Genomic DNA, 18,275 nt, shown 5'->3' with positions numbered 1-18,275 from the left:
TTCTTTAGATAGCTACTTGTTCCATATTTTGTTTTTGAGAATTTAACTGTTTTCTAATTCACAAAAACAAGTAAAATTAAAGATCCAGTTCTTTGAAATGACTCTTCAGTCTCCATGTTTGGTCTTTTAAAATAATGGGTAAAAAAGGCAATTCCTCAGAGTTCAAGGAAAAAAATACATTTTTCAAATTGCTCCCTTAATGGAGAAATCACTTTGAAAGTCTGTTTAGAAATGGAAATTTTCATTTCTAATATTTCACTACTTGGAAGAAATTTCCTGTTTCTGGCTTTTTGCATTTCAAGAATATTGCATGATGAAAATTACAGTTATGGGAATTGCTGAATACCATTTAATCTTAAACAGAGAAATTAAAATTTTTTAAGTTTTGTATTTGTTTTCCTTCAAATTAAACTCTTCTTTCCAAATATTCTCTTTTAATGCCTTTAACTTATGTTCATAAAACACTCAGAGGGGAACTTTTAAAATTGCTCCAGAATAAAAACAACCTAAACTTTCTTTATTTTTCTAAAATTTTCAACTCAAGGCAGTGCCCTACTCCAGGGATTACAAAAGAAAGTATGAGTTCTTCCGACGAAAGTTGAAGAAGCAGGTTAGTTATATTTACGTTGAGTTCTTAGGAATGATTGTTATATAGACTTAAAGTGTGGAAAATGCATTTTTAGAAGTAATAGAGAATTTATTCTATATTTTAACAACTTTGAATAGTTTCTAATAGGGAAAAGTGGCTATTTTTTTACTTGCTCGGTGTTATATATCATCAAAAACCACAGTTATGTTGTATTTTTCCTTATTTTGAAAGATATCTTGTAATATAAAACAATAGTATTAAAGTTTGCTTTTAAAGAGCTCTCACTTGGTTTCCTAGTGGGGTTTGTGGAGCTTGGGCTTGGTTGAATCTGAACAAGCTCTGGAGATTATGCCCCAGCCTCATGCCTGATTGTGTAGGAGGACTCTAGATTCCTTTTCTGCTTGGACTGTTGTTTTCTAGAGATAGTTATTCATACTTTACAGCTTTCAAATATGACATATCTCTGCATAATTTGAAAATACAACTGTGATTGTACCAGTGTTCTTGTTGCTTGTATCCTTCTGCTTCATCAGATGTGTGTACAATATTTTTTTCCATCACCACAAATCTAATATTTGAAACTTAAACTCATCATCTGCCCATCTATTTCATTTCTGTTGATGATGATCATTCTGTAATGCCTTTCTAATTTGCTCATACTTTTCCCCTTTCCCTGCAGTTTAGGAATACTACCATTAGGTGGCTATATTGGGTTACATTTTCTTGCATCCCTAAGCCGGAAGCCTGCTTTTCCAAAGATTCAAGATGGTGGGTCTGCTACCACAGAATTTTCTTCATCCAAAATTTAACAAAAAATGAAATAGATTTTTAGTGCAAATATTTTGTGCCTTAGTGAAAGCCTAAACTATAAGCAACTTTTTAAACTCATCCTCAGTTATAGCTTTTTGTTAAAATTGTTCTGGAAATTGGCTTTCTACTTCTTAAAGTTCTTTGGGATTTTAAGACTTTGTTGATCTATTGGCCTGGTAAATATCTTCACCCTTAATGAAAATATTATTGGTGGAAAAGAAGCACAAGTTTCTCCATTTGCCATTCTGAACACTCAAAAACATATTATAATATCCAGTTGTGAATGTCTTCCAGGCAGCAAGAGATATGAAACAAAGCCTCTCCTAAACAGGTCACAGCACAGAAAAACTGCAGTGAAAGTAGTAGTATTTATGGAGCTCTCACTGCAAACCAGACATTGTTCTTAGCAAGTTACATGTATTCATGTAATCTCTATACCAGCTGTATAAGGAAGTAACTGTTTTTACCATATTTTATATGTGAGGATAATGCACAGAGAGATTAGGTGATGTGATCAAGTCCCATGGTTATTAGTGGCAAAGCCAGACAAGTGGTCTAGCTCCAGAGTCTATGTTCTTTTTTTATTTTTGTTAAAGATTTTCATTTATTTATTCATGAGAGACACAGAGAAAGAGACAGAGACATAGGAGAGGGAGACGCAGGCTCCCTGTTGGGAGCCCGATATAGGACTCAATCCCAGGACCCCAGGATCATGACCTGAGCCAAAGGCAGACGCTCAACCACTGAGCCACCCATTTGCCCCCAGAGTCCATGTTCTTGACCAAAATGACATTTATGGGTGATTAAGAGAAGGTTACCCAGAATGCAGCAAAGGTATATAAAGAGATAAAAACATGAAAGAAAGTATAAGAAACATGGACTCGTTCCAGAAGGAGAGACTCAAGAGCATGGGGAAGAGGCTAAGAACCTGCATCCTTAGTTTATCAAAAAGTCCCTGATAGGATTAAAAAAATCTATGTGCAGACACATAACAGCAAAAGAGCAGACAGCAAGACAGAAATAAAAATGTTTAAAAACTACTGCTACAAAACCTTGAGTTGTCTTTAACCTTTTCCTCTGCCTTCTCCTTAACATCTCATTGGTGAAGAATAAGGGTGCCTAGTCAGTATTGAGCTCACCACATGCCAGATACTGAGGATGCATATGAAATGCATTATGCCCTTAAATTCTGAAACAGCTCCATGGGGTGACTATTATTACTGACAGATGAGGAAATCAAGCCTTAGAAAATCATGTGAGGGGGAGCTGAGATCTGAACACAAGGCTCCTGACCCCAGAATCCATGCCCTGGTCCCCTCCCCAGCCCAAACATGGAAGTCGCTCCTCTTGCCCTCTTTCACTTCCATTTCCATTCCTCTCTCACAGGGTCTCTTTCAGGGTCTGTAACTGGCCAGCTGCCTCTTGCCTCTCCTTAAAAGCACCCCATTAGTCTCCAGAACAGTCTGATTCCACAGCTCCCCCCAGGCTGCATCTACCCTTCCTCTGCTCTGACCCCAGACTGCTTTTCAGCTTTCTCCTGTCACTGCAACCCTTCCCTCCCTCCTACACCCTCTCACCGTTAAATACATTAGCCAGCCCCCCTCCACACCCCCCATGCTCTTCCCTTAGCCTGCTGCTCTTCCCCTGCCTCTCCTCCAGGTCAGGACTCGCTTTTAAAGCCTCCTGGATCACCTCACTTGCAATTGCAACTCAATCTTTTGGGCCCCACAGAACATTGCTTATATCTTTATTATTATTATTATTTTAATATTTTATTTATTTATTCATGAGAATACACAGAGAGAAGAGAGAGACAGGCAGAGGGAGAAGCAGGCTCCATGCAGGGAGCCTGACCTGGGACTCCATCCCAGGTCTCCAGGATCAGGCCCTGCGCTGAAGGTGGCACTAAACCGCTGAGCCACCCAGGCTGCCCTATATCTTTATTATTAGCAATTCTCTTACTCTTGTAAATGTCAGGATTAGTAACATTTATATTTTTTTCTCACACAAGCTAGATTATAAACTCCTTGAGGGAGGAATCATATCTTATACCACATTTTTATTCCCTTTCCTCCCACTTCCATTACTGTAGCTATGTAGCTGGGGCCTAGCCCAGAGCAGACCCCAGTAAATGGGAGATCACTTGGCAGCCCAGGATCCTAGTGTCTAGTCTAAAATTGGTTTTCTCTGATCTTGCCTTTGTTTTTAATTGCATAAGCAGCAGAGGAAACTGCCTATGTTATGCTTCTATTTTTTTTATAAAAACTGCTTATATTATTATGTTTCTGTAGGGCTTTCCTTTTTTCCTAAATATATTAAGAGTGAAATTGATTTTTTCTTCTTAAAAGTAGCCCTCTTTTCTTCTTTTGAAGTGACCAAATTTTCTCTTACCATCTTACACTTGAACATTGCACACAAAACAAGAATAAAATATTCAGACATCTTTTTATAAAATTTACAATAAGAGCTGTCTAAAAGCATAGTTACCTGCATTTGTCACAGAAGCAAAGGATGTACAAAAAAATCGAGACTTGAGAGCTCGGGGCTCTCTTAATTTTTGTCTTCAGTTTCTTCCCCCATAAAATGGAAAGTATATTAGTCGCTTCTTCCTCATGTTCTTATGAGAAGCAAATGAGTTAACCCATTAAAATGCTGGGAACAGTGCCATAACAGTGTTATGGTCTGTAAATGTTAGAACCTATTAAGGAATACAGCAGGATGGGCTCCAAGGAGGAAAGATGGAGGTTGGGAAAAACCCCAAACCAACAGACAAGCAACAAAGAGCAGGTGTTGGCTACACTGTAGGCCATCGGACAGTCTTCACTGGAACTTAACATGGGAAGGACTGTTCATGAAATGCCTTCATGTGAGCATGATGGCCACTATTGATACCTGCTTCTTCTAGTATAAGAATCAGAAGTCTGTAATATTATGTGATTAGAGAAAATGTGTGAATTCTTTTGTACCATAAAAGAAATATTAGACAATATTCCTAGTCATGCTTTCCCTAAAAAAGTGTCCTGGGCACAGGGAAGAGCACAACGGTTTTTTTTAACTTTCATGAAAAATAAAGTTGCCAACATGTTGAATTGATTATTTAAACTGTAGGTTTCTCTTCTCTGGGTTTTCAGAACGACATTCCAAACAAATTTGAAATGAAACTTCGCCGTGCAACTGTTCTTGAGGACTCTTACAGGAGGATTATGGGTGTCAAGAGAGCGGATTTCCTCAAGGCTCGACTGTGGATTGAGTTCGATGGTGAAAAGGGATTAGATTACGGAGGAGTCGCTAGAGAATGGTTTTTCCTGATCTCAAAGGAAATGTTTAACCCTTATTATGGGTTGTTTGAATATTCTGCTACGTAAGTAGTTTCACAATGACTATACAGAAAAAAGTCGCTGCTTTGAAACTAACAAAGAGTTGTATGATGCAAGGAAACTGTATCTTACAATGTGCCAGAAAAGGGAAACTGTAACTAATGTGTCAAAACACTCTTAAAAAAATTGTGGCAAAATATACATAACATAAAACCATTTTAGCCATTTCAAGTGTGCAGCTCAGTGGTATTAAGTACATTTACATTGTTGTGCAATTGCCAGCACCGTCCATCTCCAAAACATCCATCTCCAAAACATTTTTATTATCCCAAACTGAAACTGTACCCATGAAACACTAACTCCATTATTCCCGGGCAGTCATCATTCTGCCTTCTATCTTGGTGAATTTAACTGCTTTAGGTACTTCTGCATAGAAGTAGAATTGTACAGGATTTTCCTTTTTTTTTTTTAATTTTTTAAAAATTTATTTATGATAGTCACACAGAGAAAGAGAGAGAGGCAGAGACATAGGCAGAGGGAGAAGCAGGCTCCATGCACCGGGAGCCCGACATGGGATTCGATCCCGGGTCTCCAGGATCGTGCCCTGGGCCAAAGGCAGGCGCTAAACCGCTGCGCCACCCAGGGTTCCCAAGGATTTTCCTTTTGTGATTGACTTATTTCATTAGCTATGCCCTCAAGGTTCATCCATGGCATTGCATATGTCAGGATTTTCTTCCTGTATGAAGCTGAGTAACACCCCATTGTGTAAAGGAGCACCACATTTTGCATATTCATCATCGGTTATTGAACATTTGAGTTGTTTTCCACCTTTTGACAGAAATGGCTTTTAAAAAAAAAAAAGATTTTATTTTATCTATTCATGAGAGACACAGAGAGGGAAGAAGAGACATAGGCAGTGGGAGAAGCAGGCTCCCCGTAGGGAACCTGATGCGGGACTGGATCCCAGGGCCCTAGGATCATTCCCTGAGCTGAAGGCAGATGCTCAACCACTGAACCACCCAGGAGTCCCAGAAGTGACTATTTTTAAAAACATTAAGTCCAGGGGTCTAACATGGTTCTAATAGAGGTAAACAACTTCCAAAGAGGGAGCTAATTTATAGTTTTGTCATATTAAAATTTTTATTTGAGGGTAACCTGGGTGGCTCAGTTGGTTAAGCATCTGCCTTTGGCTCAGGTCATGATCCCCCAGTCCTTGGATTGAGCCCCACATCAAGCTCCCTACTCAGTGGGGAACCTGCTTCTCCCTCTCCCTCTGCAGCTCCCTCTGTCACTCTCCCTGCATGTGCATGCGTGCTCTCTGTCGAATAAATAAATAAAGTCTTTTTAAAAATAAAATAAAATTTTTATATAGAAGTATAGAGAGAAGCATTTAAATGTGGTTGTCTTTACAGGGATAATTACACCCTACAGATAAATCCAAACTCTGGATTGTGTAACGAGGATCACCTCTCTTACTTCAAGTTTATTGGCCGAGTAGCTGGAATGGCAGTTTATCATGGCAAACTGTTGGATGGTTAGTATTAAACATAAAACTTTTTTTAAGTATAATTATCTCATTTGTTTCATTTGTTAATCATTTTCAATATATTTGATTTTTTTGAAAGGTTTCTTCATCCGCCCATTTTACAAGATGATGCTACACAAACCAATAACACTTCATGATATGGAATCGGTGGTAGGTCTTTTTTCCTTATCATGTAGAGAAAGTATGATTTAGCAAGCAATCGGATATTTTAAAGTTAAAATTTGATGATGAAGAAATTAATAGATTATAATGTTCCCAAATACAAATGAACATTTTTCCCAACATTCTAATACAAAAATTTTCTAATGCCTAATAATATTTTTAAAATTTTACAATGGACCAATATGTGTATCCACCACCAAGATTCCATACTGTTTTTTTTTTCTATACTTACTTTATTACCTACCTATCCATCAGTCCACCCGTGTGTCCATCAATCCATCTTCTTTTTTGATGCAGAATGCTATAGATATCAGTAAATTTCTCCCTAATTACTTCAGTATACTATCAATGTTTGAATTATGATCTTTTATGATGAATGGCATATGTTTGCAAAATGACAGTCCAGAGGCAAGGGCTTGTGGTTAGGCTACTCTAAAGAAGTGGAAACCCAAGGACTAAACCCCTGACTGTAGCCCTGCTGCCTGAGCTGAATAGCCTTATAGACTATGTGTACACATGGATTCTAAGATCTCTTCCTGGGGACCAAGTACATTTTTTATTCCTTTCTTGTGACATTATTAATGTGGATGGTATAATTCTTTATGAATCATAAAATTTCATAGTTATTTGAGTTGGTTAATTAAGGTTCTGTATTTCATTTGAGATTTTTCTTTAACTTGGACCAGATATAAATAACAACCTGCTCATAGCTACCTAAACATTCAAGTCTCAAGAGGCCATATGAGAAAGGTGCTAGGTGCTCCTGGGTATCCATGGGGGTTAGTATTCATCTGGAAACTACTTTAGTTGACCCTTCAACTGGATAATCAAATCTTTACCTCCATAGAGATAGATTTCCAAACTGTCAGGCAACCACCACTCCACTGATTTATGCATCTTTTACTCTCACTTACTAGTCATCCCACTCTGTTTATAATACTTGTTGGAATATAAGAAAAGATGTGCTACTACTTTTCATCTTTTGTCCACGTATTCAGATTCTCAGCATACTTTATTTGCAGGTTCAGGTGTCTTTTTTTATACAAATTTTAAATATGCAATTTCCCTATTTAGGATGGTGAATATTACAATTCACTAAGATGGATTCTTGAAAATGATCCAACAGAATTGGACCTCAGGTTTGTCATAGATGAAGAACTTTTTGGACAGGTTTGTAAATTTTGATTAATTGAAATGGTACATAAATTGTGAAACAAATGTTATAACAAGTCTAGAAGCTAAATAATACATATCCTTGACACATTTCTGTGCTCTATTTTAAAATTTATTTTCCAGTAACAAAAGCTGTCTCAGCAAGAATTTTTGCTTTCTTTGACATTTGACTCATTCCATGTTTATTTTAGTAAAACTAATATTTTAAGTTTTCTTAGCTTGTGAATGGATTTAATTTAAAATACTGGGTTTCTGGTATAACTATAATATGTATATTTTATTTTTTTTCACTAAAATAACATATCAAGATATCATGCTTAATTTTAGACACATCAACATGAATTGAAAATTGGTGGATCAGAAATAGTTGTCACCAATAAGAACAAAAAGGAATATATTTAGTAAGTATTTTGTTAGTATGTATTTTATTATGTTTAGTATATACTTTACTGGAAATAATTTTGTAGTTCTTTCTGGGAAGACTCTGTACCTTCTTCCTTCATAGCCAGCGTCTCAATGTTCTTTATTCTCTTTCTGTAAAAATGCTGTATTACCCATTCATATTTATTTTTGGGCTTACCTAGTCTTTATTTTTTGTTTCCAACTGGAGTAAATATACCTTAAATGTTTTTCTTCATTCATATGAAAAAGATGAAATATTTTGTTTCTTTTTAGTCTTGTAATACAGTGGCGATTTGTAAACCGAATCCAGAAGCAAATGGCTGCTTTTAAAGAGGTATTCATTTACTTTTGTTTGTTCTTCTGTAATTTCAAAGTATAATTCTTGAGTTTCAAGTATTGGAGTCATCACATGTGATAATTAATGGATGACTTGCTTTTTAAAAACAACTTTTAATTTTTATAGTAAAAAATTTTAAATGAATAGGTGTTCACTGTTAAAACTCATTCAAGAAGCCCATTCAGTTGACATTGACAATCCTCCTTCACACTGGTCATGGATCCTCATCTTTTCCCAGTCATGTCTCCTCTTCCTCCTCCATCTTAAGTTACATTAGATGAACAAGGATCAAGGGTGCTATAGGGAGAGTGGAATAGGCCATTTATTTTCCCACATGGGATCACACTATACATGTTAGTTTGTGACTTGCTTTCTTGTCTTATCAAATATTTATTGGAAATCTTTATGTGTCAAGATGCGCAACTATTTTTCCTTGTGGCTGCAGTTTACTCATAAATCCATAAGGTTTTAAACTTCCCCAGTTAGTGAACATTTAGGCTGTTGCCAGTGCACTCTTGTGTCTTAAACCAACTTAAAACCTTCTGTTAGATATTTATCACGTACTTTTTTATTTATCCAGTATTCAGCACTCACTCTGTATCTGGTACTGCACAAGGCATAAAGACATAGGTCCTGTTATAGGGGGCAGAGAATCTGAAGAGGTGGACAGAGGCAAGCCTGTGCTTGGTAAGCACAGTGGAGAGGTGGAAACCAGGGCAGGAGAGGTGCAGGGAGGGACAGGGAAGGCCTAGGGCGTTTGGCCCGCTACATGCAATTCCAAGCAGAATGAGTGGTCTGTGTGAAGTCTGTCCATAAGACTGTGTGCATGTTGGAGAAAATGCCAGCAGTTCATAAGATGATGCAGGAGGTAAAACTGAGCTGGAGAGCTGACCAGAACTGGGTTATGAAGGGCCTGTTTGCTAACCTGGAAACAAAGGTGGGATTTGACTCTTTTGTGAAAATCCAGTGAGGGGAAGGAAGGTGGTATCAAAGGCTGTTCTATGATAAAACACCAGGATTCAATTTATATTTTAGTCAGATCATTCTGGAAGTGGCGTGTAGTGAGTTAGAGTTGGACAAGGCTAGCAGCAGGGGTGGGGGGAGAAGGTACTCCAGTGATCCAGGTGAGCAAAGGTAAGGGCAGGAACTAAGGTGGTAGTGGTGGGAAGACAGCTGTGTGTGTATCTGAGTGGGATTCATGAGGGAGAGCTGTAGCTCAGGATGCTTTAAAGGATAGAGGTCTGGGGAGGGCAGCATGAATTTGGGGATCATCTGCCTTTGTGTCCTGGAGCTGTGGACTAGGTGAGATGGGAAATTGGAAGAATGGTACGAACAATGAAAGTGGATGGCCACCATAGAGATGTGGGAACAGCAATATGGAAGGAACCAGTGGGTAGAAAAGGAGACTTCAAGGGAAATTAGCAAATGCAGACAGAGATGAAAGAGAAATCATCCACAGCAGACAAAGTTTCAACAACGAAGGTGTTTTCAACAATATCCTAGTGCAAAGAAGTAAAAAAAGATACAGAACTAGGAAGTGTTTATCAGAATTAGCCACAGAGCTGTCTCTGACTTTTTCCAGGACAGCCTGAGGGAAGCAGGGGCACAGAGGGCAGATGGCAGCGGGTGGAGGCAGAGCTGCAGGTGGGCAGGTGGCTTCAGTAAGGTATAATAACTTGGCAGTAAAGAGAAGAAAGATGGTTTTGCTTTTTTGTTTTGTTTTGTTTTTAAATTATTTATTCATGAGAGAGAGAGAGAGAGAGAGGCAGAGACATAGGCAGAGGGAGAAGCAGGCTCCCTGTGGAGAGCCTGATATGGGACTTGATCCCAGGACCCCAGAATCACAACCTGGGCTGAAGGCAGATGCTCAACCACTGAGCCAGCCAAGAACCCCTTTTTTGTTATTTTTAAGGTAGATAAGCTTAAACAAGTATAAATGCATGTAGTGAGCTAATAAAGAGAAGGAGATTTAGTGAGAGGAGCCCTTCGGGGAAGCAGATGAGGCACAGAGAGGAGATAGCACCTGTCTCTGACAGTGGGAAGGGAGACCACAATGATGTCAGTGGCAGTTGGTACATGGAGATGCGTGCAGAAGGTTGAGGGAATTCCATAATCGCCTCTGTTTTGTCTTTCAAATAAAAGTTATCTGCTGTCAAGAAGGGGTAACATGGAGGAGGAGGAAGTGCCTTGGGAAGTGTGGAGAGGTTTCAAAATAGCCATTGTGAGGAATCAGTGAGAAAGAAGAGATTATGGACATGTACATTTTCTTGCCAATACTGGAATCTCAGTTAACTTAAGAACCCAAGACTAGGTGGTGGTAGGAACCTATGTGCATGTGGGATTTCTCCAGAACAACCCAGGAGCTAAAGTAGAGGGCTGTCAATGGAATCTGCTAACCAATTTTTAAAATACATTCCTTCTCCTAGGGATTTTTTGAACTAATACCACAGGATCTCATCAAAATTTTCGATGAAAATGAACTAGAGGTAAGAAATACTCTTATTTTCAAACAGGATTTTTGTGTCCATTATTTATCTTGTCTGTAGTTTGACATTTCTTATCACGTAGCTTCTTATGTGTGGATTGGGAGATGTCGATGTGAATGACTGGAGAGAACACACAAAATATAAGAATGGCTACAGTGTGAATCATCAAGTCATACAGTGGTTCTGGAAGGTAATTGAAAGCTTCTGTTTCTGTAAATTACTTTTCAATAGATTCAGTCATATTAACTATACTAATGGATCACATAGAGATAAGACACAATGTAATGTACTGTATACATCTACCTTCCGGATATGGCTGCAACCTCCATGCATATTTATAGATAAGTCAGTGTTCAGAATGTAGGAAGTCATGGGAACAGCCGTGGTGGGCTCTTGGTTCCTTACCAGCAGTAGAACTGTCCAAGAGAACTTGTAATCACCTGCAGTGCATTCTCTGGGCCTCCTGCATGGCTGCTTTAAATGTTATTTTCCATCTAATTGAGAATTGTGTGTGTTACTCAATAATATCAGTAAATATCATTTTTAAAAAGCCACGAGTCACATCCAAAAAGATATTTTTGTCACTTTATTAGGCTGTGATCTCATCCCACAGAGTTACTCTGTGTTTTTAGGAATTCTGTAAGCCACCCAGAAACACAAATGTAACTAACAGATATATGTAAATTTAATAATGGATCATTAATACCATAATTAAATTCTGATAACATATTTTTTAAGATAGTTCTGTTACTTTTTTTCCTAGGGATGTACCTAAATGCTGTTTTTCTCTTATTCAGGCTGTTCTAATGATGGATTCAGAAAAAAGAATAAGATTACTTCAGTTTGTCACTGGTACATCTCGAGTGCCTATGAATGGATTTGCTGAACTCTATGGTAAGAATTTGCTGCAGATCATTAAAAAATGGAGTGATGCCACTTGTCTTTTTTATTGCTGATTAGTTGTCAAGCTTCTTTCATTTATACAAACACTGGGCTTAATAAAAAAGAATTAAGGGTTTTAAATGATTTACTGAGATACACTGAAGTAGGCCAGAATATATGTACACCTTCTAATCAGATACCAAAGGATAAAACATGAAATGCCTCGAGTTACTTTCCATTCTTGAATTTTAAATTTGATTCCTGCTACATATTCCATCACAGAAAGAGCATTGTCTGTGGGGTGATGGTTTAGGGCAACATGTAACGTCCCACAGAATGTTAGTAAGTATTCAGCAGGAAACAGAGTTCCATAGTAGAATACATTTGAGGAAAATACATTCAGAACCTTTACTATGAAAAAAAGGGGTTTCAAAACTTATTTGATCATGGAAGATGTATATGTGTGTGCGCGCGCGCGTGCGCGCATGCGTGTGGTGTGTGTGTATGATGTTTGTGTATGTGCAGGACTAGGGACAAGACTACATATCTTTCAATATTCAGAATAGTTACTATTAATGGAGCTTTCTATAAAGTGAAATTCTGCATATCCTATCAAACTGTTTTCTAGTGGATATATTTAGAGGTGTGTTTTGAAAGAAACAAACAAACCTGCTGTTTCTGATATGGATCAACTTTTCTCAAATCAGCTATTTATTGGAATGACATTTACTTGCTTTTAAAGATACTAAGAGGAATACATCTTTCAGGGAAGGTGTAGCTCAGGTTGGAGCCCTGTTCAGAGCAACAGCGAAGTTTAGAATTGTTCTGGAAACTACAAGTCAGAACTGCAGCCTCAGTAGTTGCTGAGCTGAATTTTTCATGCAAAGAGAAAGCTGCTGCTGTCTGACGGGATCACCAGCCCCGTCCATCTCCTTGGCAAACCTGATCTCCTTTTTTTTTTTTTTTAATTTTTTATTTATTTATGATAGTCACACACAGAGAGAGAGAGGCAGAGACACAGGCAGAGGGAGAAGCAGGCTCCATGCACCGGGAGCCCGACGTGGGACTCGATCCCAGGTCTCCAGGATCGCGCCCTGGGCCAAAGGCAGGCGCCAAACCGCTGCGCCACCCAGGGATCCCAAACCTGATCTCCTTAAGCTCCATGTGTATCTGTTTGCAGCACCTGTCAAGCAGCTGTTGCTTCCTCACCTAGAGTCACCATGCTCAGTGAGAAGAATGAGATAGGAGCTGTGCCCTAATAAATGTGCCCCTGCTTGCCCAACTGGATTTCTTTGCATTTGTCTTTTCAGTGGTTTCCTGTGACTTCCTCTCCTTTTCTTCTCCCATATTTTAGCCAGTTACAGTAGGGAAAGATCAAGGCAGGCTGAACACCCCTTTCCATGTCTAGCTCCACGTCCTCCTTTTATGCAGTCCGGGCCTACAGCCATCCATTGGTTTCATGAATTGTTTGGAATTTGGGGGAAATATCCCACACATGGGGCCAGACTTGGTAGTATTAGAATATAATTCAAATTCTTATGCATTTTCAAAAAGAAGTCACTTCAAGCTGTTAATATTATAATACAGTATTATCTATTCAATAAAAGGGTGTCTTAGTTGACTTAAAGGGAGTGTTCACAATGGATTATTTAGGTGAGAGAGTCAAGAGGCAGGGAAATATGTACGATCCCATGTTATGGAAAACCATGACAAGAATACTGAAATTTTAACTGAACGTAATTATGATGTGTGATGTGTGAAAAACAATGCTTTTTGAGAAAACTGTAATATCAAGAATATCCAGTATATTTAGTGCTGCTTCTGGCAGTTATACTCACACACATAATTAGGTATGACTATAAGACATGGGGAAAAGTATAGAAGGTTCTGCATTGGGTTGTCAGCACTGATTACCTGAGTGATTGGAGGATGTTGAGACTGGAGGGAAGGGAGAACTAAGTGCAAACTTCAAAGAAAAAAGTTTCTGAAAAAAAGAAAAGAAAAGAAAGTTTCTGAAAGTGTCCATAATAAAAGAAAAATGCAGCATGGATCACATGCTTACCTTCACACAAAATTCCATTTATACACACACACAATGATCCATGATAGAAGGTTTACTCAGATTTGAGAGTGGACTTTGAGGTGATTTTTACTCCCTTCATTATTTTTTCCCTATTGCTTTAATTTCCTTGCACTGAGACTAGATAATCAGAAAAAAATAAAGCTATTTTCAGCAGGACTGGAAAAAAAAAAGAAAATATTTATTTTCTCTGTGTACCTGTGAAGGAGATGGTCATGTGGAGACACAGGGCTAGCACACAGCAAAAGTCCTAGAGCTCTGGTACCCTAGAGGCCCAGTGATATGGTGACCATGCGTGAGTTGCTAGGAAGGAAGCTTCATCTCGTGGCTGGAAAATAAAGCCATCAAGGACACCACAGCCTTCTTTTCTCTTGAGTTTAAAGAAACTAGATTAGTAGGTTTAAGATTAGTATGTATGTTCATTAGTAGTATGTTCACTATTAGTAGTATGTTCATAGATCAGTATGTTTAAGTTCTACACTGGAAAAAATGAGTTGTGAAATTTTAGGGATTCCTATAAAGAATAAATGAGACCAAAGCAACTCTTTTCTTTGCAGGCTCAAATGGACCACAGTCATTTACAGTTGAACAGTGGGGTACCCCGGAAAAGCTGCCAAGAGCCCATACATGGTAAGCAGTTTTTTCGACCCTTAGAGAACACGTTTTCAGAGAGTGAAGCTCCTCTAACAGTCTGGGTACAGAAGGTCTAGCCTGCTCTGTGTCAGTGGCAGCTATGGAGGAGGGGGAGAAGAAGGCAGAAACAATGCAGATCAGGTATGTCTTTGCCTGGCAGGCCTGGGCTTGGAGACCAGGAAACTGAACAGTGGAGAGGCCCATCTCACCCATGGACCATGTGTGGCCCACCATCACATGAATGATGGGTCATCCCAAGAGAAGCTAGAACATACCCTTTGGGAGGTTAAATTAACAGAGGAACCCAGACATTTGGAGGTCAAAGTGGGAGTGAGAGAGGACAGCACCAAGACGTCATGGGATGAGTCCATGCCTAGAGCCCAGTACTGTATCTTCCTTCTCCTCTGGTGATAAAATGCCTTCTAGTATTGTTGAACACATCACGAATAGCATTATCATTGGCCACCATGGCACTTGCTTTGTCAATGTCTGTCGTAACCAGGTCCTCTCTGTTCTTTCAGCTTTAATCGCTTGGACTTGCCACCCTATGAATCATTTGAAGAATTATGGGATAAACTGCAGATGGCAATTGAGAACACTCAAGGCTTTGATGGCGTTGATTAGATTCCAAGTAACAACCTAGAGTGTTTCACTGCCACTTTTGTCTAAGCAAAATCTTGACTTAAAATTTTCCAGGGAACTACTACAACTTGGCCTTTGTTTCTTCCCAGATAGTGGAGAAAAACCCGATAAAAGTATTAGAAGAAGCAGTATGACAACCTTACTGTTATTTCATTCACTTTTAAATAATACGTTGCATTCACACAGCTGTTTCTATCTTTAGAGTTCCCACTCTAGGATTTAAGTCCCTTGTGCCTGAAATAGTTTTGTCCTTAACATTTACCTCTTTTACAGTATTTGCCAGGCAGTTCTTTCTTAAACTACTGAAATTATAACTGTGAAATATTTGTGATAAGTGTCTCGTGTGAAAAGTTGGATGCTTTTTGAGAAGGAAAACCGAAATTTGGAAAAGAATACTTTAATATTGATTAAACTACAATGTATTTCATGCTGCCTACAGCTATTTATTGTTTTGTAGACCTGCCTCCTGCACCTTACTGCCCAGATTTTTGGAAAAACCTTGGAAAATGTGTTACCTTTCTTTTTCGTCCACTGACTCCCTTGCAAAAAAAAATTGTTTACTTCTTAATTTTAAAAGTATTTGGCTTTTGTGAATATGTAGCATTACTGAACAAGGTGGTTTGTAAGATGTGTGAAGCGAATTAAGATTCGCAGTGTGAAGAGTATTAACACCTTTGCCTTTGCCTGTATATCTTTATGGTTCACTGGCATAATCATTACTCCTCCGTGTTTAAAGCAAAAGAATTCCTTCTTCAGACACTACACTAAAGCTTCACAGAGCAGTGTTTCTAAATATGCCTTGAAGAACTAAGTTAAATGTATAGTACCTGCTTTTACTAGTCATTCTTTATACTTGCACAATTATGTAGTAAATATATGTTTACAGGGTTTATTATGTTTACAGATTAAGCTAATTTCTGTAGTTGCATTTTTATATTTTTAGTATCTCTCTTTAGTCAAAAAACCAAATAATTTGTTAAACATAACCAAAGAACAGTTGTAATGAGTAATTTGTATTAAGCCTATTACCCACATTTCTTATGCTTTTTTAAAATACTGTTTACTATGAAAATGATGTTTTACTATAAATCCAAAATTCTTTGGGAAAAATGCGACAAGTAGAATCCTACTTTAACCAAATTGAAGTATGTAGAAATCATGTGCATGCATTCAACAAATGTGTACTGAATGCCTGCTGTGTGCCTAGCCCTGTGCAAGGCCCTGGGGGTGAGAGCTGTCAGCTTCAAAGAAATCTAGCTCAGTCCTCACCTCAAGGAATTTACAGATATGTAAATGAGTTTGTAAACAGTCAAAAGTAGCAGTGAGCAGAAGGAGGCAAAAGGGAATGTGTTCTGTACACCTGCGAAGATGAAGTGTGCCAAGACTTGTATTTATGTTTCATACGTATATTAGAATGATTACATAGAAAATGCTCTTGCAAAAAGTTAAACCTGTTTCTAATATGGCATCTTGGTGATTGAGGAGTAATTGTAAATATATGTTATAAATCTTCTTAAATACATATGTATACTCAGAGAGTTGTAATTTTAGTATATGTGCTGCTGAAGCAAGCACTCGGAGAGTTGTAAACAGTGCTTCTGATTACTGGTTTAAGTTTGTGGGGTATGACACTATGGGTACTTATCAGCACCTGGTAAGGATCTCCAGTGTGACAAAGTAGCAAAACTGCTTTCCACACACCACCTCTGCAGCACAGCTTGGGGAAGGTCATTCACAGATTGGTGCACTCTGTGTTTTATTTTCACCTGTGTTAACTAGCATTCAGGCAAGACCACCGGATAGAGTACTAGTTTTATCACTTACCAACTGTTTAAACTGAAGCAACTTACTTAACCTCTCTGGGCTCCTGTTCTTTCATCAGTCAAAGAACAATCATACCCACTCTCATTGTCAGGGAAGATTGTTGTAAGTTTCAGAGAGCTGCTTTGTGCTTTGTGTTGACCAGAAGATGCTTTGTGCTTTGTGTTGACCATCAGATTTTATCAAATCAGGTATGCACACTAGCTACACTCCCAAAGAAGAATCTCTTCCTTTAAAAATAAAATGTCTGCTAACAAAGAAGTAGGAACATCTCTGATGTTGACTATATATGTATGTGTGTGTTTATATATGCCATCAGAATTCATTTTCTCCACATCAGCAAAGTAATATTAATATGGGCCAATGCATTTTGAAATGTCCTCATTGTAGAGAACTTAATGTGAAAACTATTTTTGTTCACACAGGATTTTGCCATATAATTGTTTATCATTTCTGTGAAATATAGCAGATCAGAGTTTGAGAAAATATAAAGCTTGCTTTTCATCTGACTGATACTCATTTGGATGGTTCTGTGACAAGATATAAAATAAGATATTAATGAAACCAGACACTGCCACCAGCTCCCAGCGACAGACCATCATCCCCTTCATCTCCAGTTGTGGCTGATGGTCTGCAGGGTACCTGTATCAAGCCACACAGCCTCTCATCCCAGGTAGAAAAGTGTCCCAAATGCACTCTACAGGTAGAGAGTGAATTGGGTCATCTTCATAAAGCAAGGATGTTCTATTTTTCTAGAAATTATAAGCACTTAATTTTAACCTGTATTTTCTCTGTAATCAAGCAAACTTTAACATAGACATAAAATTGGAAAACAAACACATTTCACCCTAACTCAAATTTAAATGGAATGTTTTCATTTTTTTATTTATAATGCTGAAATGATCCTACAGAATTACCAAATTTAACACAATTTGTTTTGATTATAAGCCATTTGACATTGTTTTTAAAAATCTTCTTGTATGGTAAATATATATCAAGATTAATGTATCAAATTTATTGCATACTTTAAAGTATAAAATCATGTTTAAAAATCTTGATGCCACAAATAAAGTTCTATTCTAATAAAAACAAAAACTGTGGTTCATTTTTTTTTTAATTTTCTCTTTTTTTAAGATGTATTTATTTATTTTGGGAAGAGAGCCACATGAGGCCAGGGAGGGGCAGAGAGAGGGGAAAGAGAGTCTGAAGCAGGCTCTGCATGGAGCAAGATGTGGGGCTCAATCTCACAAACCCAAGATCATGACTTGAGCCAAAACCAAGAGTCAATCACTTAACTGTGCCACCAAGTGCCCCACCATTATTCATTTTTTATTCATTTTTTAAATAGAAATGTTTCCAAGCAGGTATTCTGGGTGATATATTCTGGTCTGGTCC

At 38.1% G+C, this 18,275-nt stretch overlaps 1 protein-coding gene across 5 annotated transcripts in view; it reads left to right on the top strand.

Moving 5' to 3' along the window:
- The window catches only part of NEDD4 (NEDD4 E3 ubiquitin protein ligase), a 122,809-nt gene extending 104,834 nt beyond the window's left edge, over nucleotides 1-17,975 (top strand). For all 5 annotated transcript variants that reach the window (XM_025472713.3, XM_025472715.3, XM_049104097.1 and 2 more), the window contains 12 exons: nucleotides 545-610; nucleotides 4,531-4,760; nucleotides 6,129-6,250; nucleotides 6,342-6,412; nucleotides 7,499-7,594; nucleotides 7,925-7,998; nucleotides 8,273-8,333; nucleotides 10,763-10,822; nucleotides 10,905-11,012; nucleotides 11,620-11,716; nucleotides 14,342-14,414; nucleotides 14,939-17,975. In XM_025472713.3, the coding sequence (XP_025328498.1) occupies nucleotides 545-610; nucleotides 4,531-4,760; nucleotides 6,129-6,250; nucleotides 6,342-6,412; nucleotides 7,499-7,594; nucleotides 7,925-7,998; nucleotides 8,273-8,333; nucleotides 10,763-10,822; nucleotides 10,905-11,012; nucleotides 11,620-11,716; nucleotides 14,342-14,414; nucleotides 14,939-15,041 (1,161 nt within the window). In that variant the 3' untranslated portion in view covers nucleotides 15,042-17,975. The remainder of the gene's footprint in view (nucleotides 1-544; nucleotides 611-4,530; nucleotides 4,761-6,128; nucleotides 6,251-6,341; nucleotides 6,413-7,498; nucleotides 7,595-7,924; nucleotides 7,999-8,272; nucleotides 8,334-10,762; nucleotides 10,823-10,904; nucleotides 11,013-11,619; nucleotides 11,717-14,341; nucleotides 14,415-14,938) is intronic.
- The last annotated feature ends 300 nt before the right edge of the window (nucleotides 17,976-18,275 follow it).

The sequence above is a fragment of the Canis lupus genome, chromosome 30, assembly GCF_003254725.2.
Source record: "Canis lupus dingo isolate Sandy chromosome 30, ASM325472v2, whole genome shotgun sequence".
NCBI classification, from domain to species: domain Eukaryota; kingdom Metazoa; phylum Chordata; class Mammalia; order Carnivora; family Canidae; genus Canis; species Canis lupus.
The sequence above is the reverse complement of the archived record's forward strand: the minus strand, read 5'-3'. Positions and strand labels throughout refer to the sequence as shown.